At 34.8% G+C, this 9,622-nt stretch overlaps 1 protein-coding gene across 1 annotated transcript; it reads right to left on the bottom strand.

Annotated features, from left to right (window-relative positions):
• Nucleotides 1-782: 782 nt before the first annotated feature.
• Nucleotides 783-3,088, bottom strand: LOC110445515. The gene is made up of 4 exons (XM_021490189.1): nucleotides 2,939-3,088; nucleotides 1,653-2,435; nucleotides 1,376-1,451; nucleotides 783-927 (listed from the first exon to the last, which is right to left on the bottom strand). The coding sequence occupies exons 1-4, from the start codon at nucleotides 3,000-3,002 to the stop codon at nucleotides 924-926; spliced, it is 927 nt and encodes a 308-aa protein (XP_021345864.1). The 5' UTR covers nucleotides 3,003-3,088; the 3' UTR covers nucleotides 783-923.
• Between the last annotated feature and the right edge of the window lie 6,534 nt (nucleotides 3,089-9,622).

Genomic DNA, 9,622 nt, shown 5'->3' on the forward strand with positions numbered 1-9,622 from the left:
CGTTTAAGCATTATAAATTCGAAATATAAAAGCATATTTTGTCATAATTTGATTTAGGTTTAATTAACTACCAAACGTAGAGCAACGCCTTTTCCTTACACATTAACCTGATACATCATGACAATAAAATATATGTATATTATCAAATTAATTATGAACTAAAATCGAAATATTTTGTTGGACATATTTAGAACAAATATATTAAGGTCCCGTGAGACATGTTTGCAAAAAGAATTTCTTTCAAAAAGAAATAATCAACAATCAAAGTGAAATTGTCTTGCACTTGTCGTCAAGAGTTGTTCTGCACTGATGTCTAAGCTTTGTTTATCAAATAATTAGCTTGTGATCTCTGAATTCTAGATATGTTGGCGTTACTTATATTTGATTAAAAGGGTTTTAAATACACTCTGAAACAGGCGTTAATTTTTACCTAGAGATGCTTCGATCTACGTCGAAGGATGAATACTTGTTCATCAACTACAAGTCGTTGTTGACCAGCACACCTCCTTACCGGTTGACGTTATGATACACATGTGGAAAGGAACTCATAGCCTTACAGAACATTCTGTTTATTACAAGGTGGTTTTATAGATGTCTCATTTTTGTTTTCATGTCTCTGTTTACTTTTTGTTTCGTTTTGAGCGCTTTTGTTCTTGTGTGTTGACGCTGTGAGAACTTCGTTGCATGTATATCAAATAGTATGTAATTTACGTACTGGATTTTTCCTAATAGAATGAAAAAAACATCGCCTCTTTGAAAAAATATAGCTATGACAACATTCGTTAAAGTAGTAACATTTAATGTTATAAAAATAAAAGAAGTATAATAAATATAACACATAAATAAAGTCCAAATATTTATGGAATTCCTATTCGGATCAGTATCCTTTGCGTCGACGGTAATCCGATCACTGGTACAGATATTTACCTGGAATAAAAGTTAAGGTATTAGTTATAAAATCTCACTTAGCAACATATATGTGACACTTAAGTAATTAATCCGCTACATTTTGTATAGTGGATTGTATAGTAAACTCACAAACGCAACTTTGAAATGGTCTATTGAATAATAAATCAATTACTACTAAAGAGTATATACTTAACGAAACCATGGGTATCTATATTAAAAATCAATGTATTTCGTTCATGAGCCTTTACTTCGAATATCTATTTTTATAACCAGTTATTTTTTTAACATTTTCAATGATGCAGAAAAACAGAATTTTATTAATTCATGCAAATTACTGAATACTGCAATTATCTGAATCTCCACCTTTATCATCAGGATCTAAACTGTTGTTAAACGTATACTAAATGTCATGCAAAATGGCTCTCAAAGCAGTATGATAACTTGGGAGCACTACAATACAACGTACCAATTTTGGCGTTCCTGTAGGTTGGGGAGAAATTCGCCACGACGTCCGCGTGGTAGGCTTTCTCTATTTTGGAATCCTACAGATATGAGAAAAGGTAGATTTAAATATGTATGCTATATGTGATATACATATGATATTGTAAGATCTTAATATTCATGGAACACTGTAAAAAATACTGTTGACACATTACGGTTTGCAGGATTGGCAGCAACGAGCGAACAGTCGACATATTACAAGTAACGAACATCGAATCAAAGAAATATAGATATAAGCTTACCTCTATCGGTACGTGCATTTGATACCGTATCCCGAAGTCTGCTTCTGAGAAGTCTTGTCATATCCGGGTTGAGATCTCGCAGACCCGTGTTTCTATTTCCATTTGGTAAAACATCTCTACCTATCGACCGATCAACACTTCTATCCAAGATACTGCCAACATCTTGCTCTCTCGTGTTCCAATCCCTTAACCTTGACTCGTCAATAAAGCCCGGTAGTGAAGACCGTCTTTCTAGTGACCCGCCATTATTCCGTGGGAATTGTGATCGTGGTCCACTGTTGTCCGTCCACTGGGAAGCATCTCTGCCAACCCAAGGATCGCGTGGTACATCACTAGGACCCCAGGAGTCACCAACGCGGTCGGCAGATGAAGGGAATTGGTTTCGACTTCTGCTTCTGTCAACCCATGAGTCAGAACCTCTACGGTCGAGAGGATCGATAAGGATCCCTGCTCCATTCCCGCGATCATTGCCTCTGGATAAACGTGGGTTAAAATCTCCTGGTCTCCGTCGAATTTCGCCATCCCTGACAGGTCTACGCTGGTCACCGATTCTGCCTATACGTTCCAATAAAGGATCTGGGAAGAAGCCACCATCTACTGGTCGTTCGTCAGGGAGTATTGCACTCAATGGATCAACAACAGGAAACTTGCTGGTGTGTTTTGGATGGATAGCTTTTTTCACAACTTCTTTGACTGGGTTGTATGTTTTCACTACTTCTTTGACTGGGTTGTAAGAACGTCTAGGTGGTAGATATTTGGCAGGTCTCTTGCGACCGTAGGTAGCTGTGAGGGGACACAAAAAAGCAATTGTTAACATAATGTACTTCACAAAAAAATATGAAACACGTTTTTCCGACTTATATCATTCGCTCTAGTTGGCCCAGATAGACGCGCGCTGGGAGTCGTATTGTTGGTCTACACAAAGCAAACCCACGTGGTCTAGCTGGTGACGAAATATTTTTCACCACCAATCGGGGAATAAAACTCCAGTATTCTTAATGAAAGGCGAGTGTTTTATCCCCTCCACCACCCGACCACTCATATTGAAAATGTAAAAAAATAAAAGAGTATATATTGTACCAGGTAATCTATTGCGTTGCTTTACGTTTAAACAAGCAGCGAGAATGAGTATACTGTTGTATTATCGGTTGATGACGCTTTCTTACCATATATATATATATGTAAAAACATTTTCAACAATAAAGCAATTTAAATCTTAAATTTCGATTTCTTTCCTTTGACTTTATATATTAATATGAAACAAGAAATGCAATTATTTAACTCACCTTGTGATGAGGTAACTGCTATCAACACCGCTAGATACACTAGCGCTTCCTTGAGGTAAAGCATGATTCCCTAATTAAGTATACTGTGTATACGACCACCTGTATGTATGTGTCAGTCCCTACCGAGCGGCGACCAGTTTATATAGTAGAATACAGAGAAGGAAATCTAATAAAACAATTTGAATCATCATGATTGATACTGCGGTGCTATTATCCGTCTTCACTACGACAGCTCTGACGTAGCGAAATGTTATTATTGAACCGAAGGAAAACCCGGTGCTCCGTCACAAAGGACACGTGTTACTCTCTGACGGACGACCATGTACGTCATAGCACATATATAGCACGTGGTGGCTCATAAAATATGTGCATATAATAAGTTTGCTGAAGATATATTGCAGGATACTTTGAACATAAAATATAGTATTTAGGAGTACTGTGATAATTGATTATATATCTTAGTTGTATCAACACTCAAAAGTATCAGCTGCAATGTTAAGTTCTAATTCTTGTTTCGTGTCATTTAATGTCAAAACAAGCAAACGAAAAAAGTGGGAAAATGTATATTGATATATTTCAGGATTATTATAAAATGATGAGTACAATGCAGTTAATATTTAGACATGTGACACACAGTACTCGTAGATCACAGCCTGTCACTTAAGGACCAATGATAGCGTGACGTACATATATATGTCATTACAATAGTAAGCCAGGCTATAAATAACTTATAACAAAACATTGTTCTAATGTCAAGCAGTACAGCAGTACCATGCAAAAAAGTGTTATTGTCATCGGTTTTAGAATGGTATTTTCTTATAAATTATTAATATTACACCTTAATATGTATGAATAATTTCGCCAAATAACAAACGTGATCAGGTTTTGTACGGTAATTAAGGGTAAAGGGATAACAAATATAGAAAGTTATTTAATTTTATTTGACGCCATTGTAAGTTGAAGTAAAATTTATACAAGTAGGTCAGCACAAAGGATGGTTTAGTGGTCAACTGTACCAGCAGTAAGACAATAACAGGTAGTAAGACTGCGTAATTACAGCTCCAGGCCGACACGGAAACAAACCAAACAGGTAGTCATAGATAGTGTAAACATATAACATCCCCCTCTATAGCTCGTCATTTTATACAGTGTATACTAGCCTTAATCACCACAGGTGGGTTAATAGGTCAAACCTGTTATGTCTATATATTTCCTGACATCTCCCTCTATGTTATATATTACTGATGTCAGGAGGTCGTAACACGGCATATATCTTTATCGCCAATTTACATGTATTATCATGTTTGTTTTATAAAAAATACAGTGTTTGTGGTGCTCTTTTCGACCACTATCCGTAAACCAGTGAAAACGAGTACCCCTGGAAAATTAACGGTGCTATAAATCAAGTCTAAAAGTTTTAAGTTATTACTTCCTTATTCTTCTCTTTATTACTGCATTTATCTTCCCCCGATTCATGGAAATCTATAAGTATTTTTTAGAATTAATAAAATAATTGCATGTGTTTTGAGGTTTTGACATTATTATAATTATTATTATTACTTTTATTCATTTTGGTCATAAATATATAGTTCTTTCTATTATTTGTGAAAGATGTATTCATCTATTATATTTTCTGCGTGATGCTGCGCTTCTACCTTAACTTATGTCTGCATTCCCTTCAGAAATATGATAGTTACATAATAGTCAATAGCTTCTCCTATTGTATAACTACCTATTGACTTAAATTGCCTTTTCAGAGATGAGAATACTATAAGCTTATCTCAATAGCAATAGTGGTTTATGTCTAAACATTACAAAAAAACATTATTTGTAATCAACGTGCATATGAGACATGTTTCTGCCACACACAAAAATATCAAGTTTAATATTTGGCTTATTTAGAGCTGTTTAAAGCCGAAATTGAATGAAATCCACATTTCTGTAACTTGATATCTTAGCATAAGCAAGCAAAATAGCAATACTTCTGATCAACGAAAATGTTCATTTTTGTATTGGCTTTCTCCGATTACTAAATGATTTTCCCAGAAAAATTGTCTAAATTTTGTCTTTTTTTCTACAATGAATGAGGTTAAAAAGTCATACAACTGTTTTCCTGTATTGGAAATTCTATATACTGCCCCTCTGTACATTTGGGAAGAGAAAATAATCGACATGTTTAAATACAAAATATTTGTTTTATCTTCATTTTACTTAAGGTAGAGGACCATGTTATAGTAGCTATATGCATGCCAAACTATTTTTTCATCAGACAAATGACAAAAAGTTATACACATTTTTTTGTTTAAACGCATGGTCAGTTTTCAGTTTTACCGTTTAGTTGAAGTTGCACGAGACGGGTTTTTAGCCATGCTGACCTTGTCTAAGATATTTAAGACATCTTAACCAAAAAGGCATTTCTACTAGGATTTATGCACACAGAAAATAATTCAATACGCTTTTTAGCTTTTGTTTGTGCTATTTTTAAAATTCATTTATTTATTTATGCACACAGACAAATGACAAAAAGTTATACACATTTTTTTGTTTAAACTCATGGTCAGTTTTGCCGTTTAGTTGAAGTTGCACGAGACGGGTTTTTAGCCATGCTGACCTTGTCTAAGATATTTAAGACATCTTAACCAAAAAGGCATTTCTACTAGGATTTATGCACACAGAAAATAATTCAATACGCTTTTTAGCTTTTGTTTGTGTTATTTTTAAAATTCAAGTTTCATCTGAAAAAAACTACAAATCGGCCGTGTTTGCTGACTGAAGATTTATTATTTTTTATTGTGCAAAAGCAACGGCGGTCATTTATGAAAATTGATTACTGATTAAAAAAAATCTAATCAATTTGTCATAAAAGTGCAATAAGTTTGTAATATTTTTATCTTCAGAAATGCAACAAAATCAAATATCTAAGTTTAGAATGGCATTTAGACATATCGATTAATCAATATTTTGACAATACAATGATTTCGAGGCAAATGTATGAAGTACTTTACTTGGTCTTGCGATCTTTCAATTTCGAATGATCAATGTTACATGAAGAGAAGATATTACACTTCGAAGTTAATCATGCAAGTGATTTGATGATTTTCTTGATCCAAAGGAGAATGAAAATAACATTCTCTCCAAAGACTTATGTATTTTTTGTCTATTGTAGCTAAAACATACATGTAAAACATGATGCCACAGCTCTGATATAACTTCTCTACTCTAAAATGGCCAACACTTTACCTTGCTAAAATGATTTTGTTCTCATCATTTTTACAAATCATACACAGCCTTGTAGTACTTGTAAAAAGACACTCACAAAATAAGTAACGTTTTGATTCCCTCTCGAAATCACACATGCATCTTTCTCCATTCGACCACCAACTACCATGCTCAATCCTTCCTTCCTCGAACCAATAGCCCGTGGAACAGCCCGCCATCCGGCATTGCACCGAGGCCTGATACAGCGTCATTCAAACAAGGTCTCACACACTTACAATAACCGTCACAACCACTTTCATCTTGTACTACATATATATATAAAATAGAATAAAAATATAAAGTGCTAATCCCGAACGTTCTCCCCGACAGTGCGCATCTATAAAATCTTCGCTACAAAGAAGGTAATTCCGCATCCTCGATATCCAGGGGTCACGCTCACTTTCGCTCTCTTCCCCCCTGGAATATGTCATAGCAAAATTGAAGGCACGAGGCTAGCTATTTGATTGTTGTCAGGTAAAGAATCCTGACCAATCACTAGGCAGATGCTTGCTCTTTGAAGATTACAGAGGAGCGACGCCCGACTTCAAAGAATACAAAGGTCCATGCGTTTGTTATGCTCATTAATGTGCTTTGTGGTTTTGTTGTCACTACCCGAGTTCTCGATGGCAGGCCTTGATATTACAATGGATTTGACCTACATTTACATGACGGGTGTCGTCGAAACAGACTCCTACCCTTCCGGAACATGTCTATTCGCTTCGTATTTTTCTATGGTCTCCATGTAAATCTTTTAAAATGTTCAGTTGATTTTGTATTTTCGTGTATTCGTGTTTTTTTGTTCTTGGTGTTTTTTTTTGTATTTACGCCCATTCTCACTTATCATGCGCCATTAACCGAACATCATGTCGCATGGTCCTTTCACCACCTATAATATAGCCTATACGTCAAAACTATAGTTAACTGTTTCAACATAAGTCTACACATACAGTAACCCGTACATAAGTCTACACATACAGTAACCCGTACACAAGTCTTCACATACAGAAACCCGTACATAAGTCTCCATACAGTAACCCGTACATAAGTCTACACATACAGTAACCCGTACATAAGTCTACACATACAGTAACCCGTACAAAAGTCTACACATACAGAAACCCGTACATAAGTCTCCATACAGTAACCCGTACATCTGCCTCATAACATTACTGTAACCTGTACATCAGTCTCCTTACAGTAACCTGTAAATCAATCTCCTTACAGTAACCCGTACATCAATCATCATACAGTATTTTCCAAAAACAAACATTTTTTTTAATGAAAACGTAAGGTAAATTGTTCATGGTGTACATGAACATGCCATAATACTCGAATAGTCGTTGTCGCGTCACTGTTTCTGATGCAAATAGCTTTGCATTTTATTCAGTTTAGCTAAAATCCATGTTTTCCTTCATAGTTTAAGTTTACTCATGTCTAAACAAAACTTAATTTATTCAATATCAATAATTTAAGCTAAAATATGATTTTTTTGGCGATATCTACTGTATTGCAAAATGTCTTGCCAGATACATTACTAAACAAAACACCCATAATACAGGCATTTATTATCGGTGAATATAAGTTTAAAACATCTTGGCATATTGACTAAAGGTATTTTATATCGCATATAAATCCATCGACATTAATTCTGTAAGCATATATCAAGTATCCTGCATTAAACTTGGTATTCTTGGTTTGTCCGTTAAAAATTCAACGGATACATACGTGACCTGTATTTTCTAATAAAATCTGTACTCATTTTTTGTATAGCTTACACGTTAAAACTGAAGTTAACATTGTTGTACAATGTGTAAATTTAAAGCGAATACCGAGTGAATTTAATTTTGCTGACGTAAACAGTTTTGCGTTTTGCCACCAGATACGTTATAAATGGTATTATAATCGTAGCTTCTAACAAAGATACTCTAGAATCTAGTTTTGTTTCTTGGGATTTTGATGAGAACAATGTAATTAGACCTTTTACAAACTGTACTTGCATCAGCTGGCTTAGTTTTCAAGTGGAATATCTTATGAAATCCAAAGGCATGAATGCATGTAGATGTATAATAATGGTTAATTTGTGTACGCTAATGTAGATGTTCAAATAAATTTAAATACTATAAATGGATTTTAAAGGATTAATTAGTGAAAAGCTATGAAAGAAAAGGGTGGGATATGTGAGGATAAGGGATCACATCACTTGGAAAATATGTAACATATTTGTTCACTTTGGTCAGGTTTCTGTTTTGGTGCAATTTTTTCCCAGATAAAATCGATATGCGTGTGTGAACATTTGAGATAGGTGTATATATTTGATCACAAGTGATCTTTACATCGATTTAACGTTTTTTTTAGTGATACTGTCAAATAACATGAGTATAACACTTGACCAATATAATAGGTAACGTATCTGTTAGTTTTGAATGGGAATAACGATTTAAAAAAGTGACATGTACGCTAGCGGACAATTTTTTTGCAGTATAAGTTAAAGCCGCCTTGATGTTTAATTACGTCTGGATCTTTTGTGAAGTTGTTTTCAATATAAAAGTTTGTTATATAGTTTCTTGTTCAAATTGTGTGAACTGATATGTTACAAGAACCAATTATATCCTTGTTTTAATGCAACATTCCATAATAATTTTATTTCTTCTCAAATATAGATAAAATTAATAGTAGTTAATCTAAATGCCATCCCCAATGATATATATACACTCCACCTAAATGACAACCCCAATGATATATATACACTCTCACTTAAATGCCCACCCCAACGATATATATATACACTCCACCTAAATGCCACCCCAATGATATATATATACACACCACCTAAATGCCACGCCAAATGATATATATACACTCCACCTAACTCTCCACCTAAATGCCACCCCAACGATATATATATAAATACCAACCCCAATGATGTATATATACACTCCACCTAAATGCCACGCCAAATAATATATATACACTCCACCTAAATGCCACCCCAATGATATATATACTCTCCACCTAAATGCCACCCCAACGATATATATACACTCCACCTAAATGCCTCCCCAATGATATATATACACTCCCCCTAAATGCCCCCCTCAATGACATATATACTCTCCACCTAAATGCCACCCCCAATGACATATATACACTCCAATGCCACCCTCAATGACATATATACCCTCCACCTAAATGCCACGCCAAATAATATATATACACTCCACCTAAATACCAACCCCAATGATGTATATATACACTCCACCTAAATGCCACCCCAATGATATATATACACTCAACCTAAATGCCACCCTCAATGACATATATACACTCTACCTAAATGCCACCCCAACGATATATATACACTCCACCTAAATGCCACCTAATGATATATATACACTCCACCTAAATGCCACCCCAATGATATATATA

This window comes from Mizuhopecten yessoensis, unplaced genomic scaffold, assembly GCF_002113885.1.
Source record: "Mizuhopecten yessoensis strain PY_sf001 unplaced genomic scaffold, ASM211388v2 scaffold2329, whole genome shotgun sequence".
Lineage (NCBI taxonomy): Eukaryota > Metazoa > Mollusca > Bivalvia > Pectinida > Pectinidae > Mizuhopecten > Mizuhopecten yessoensis.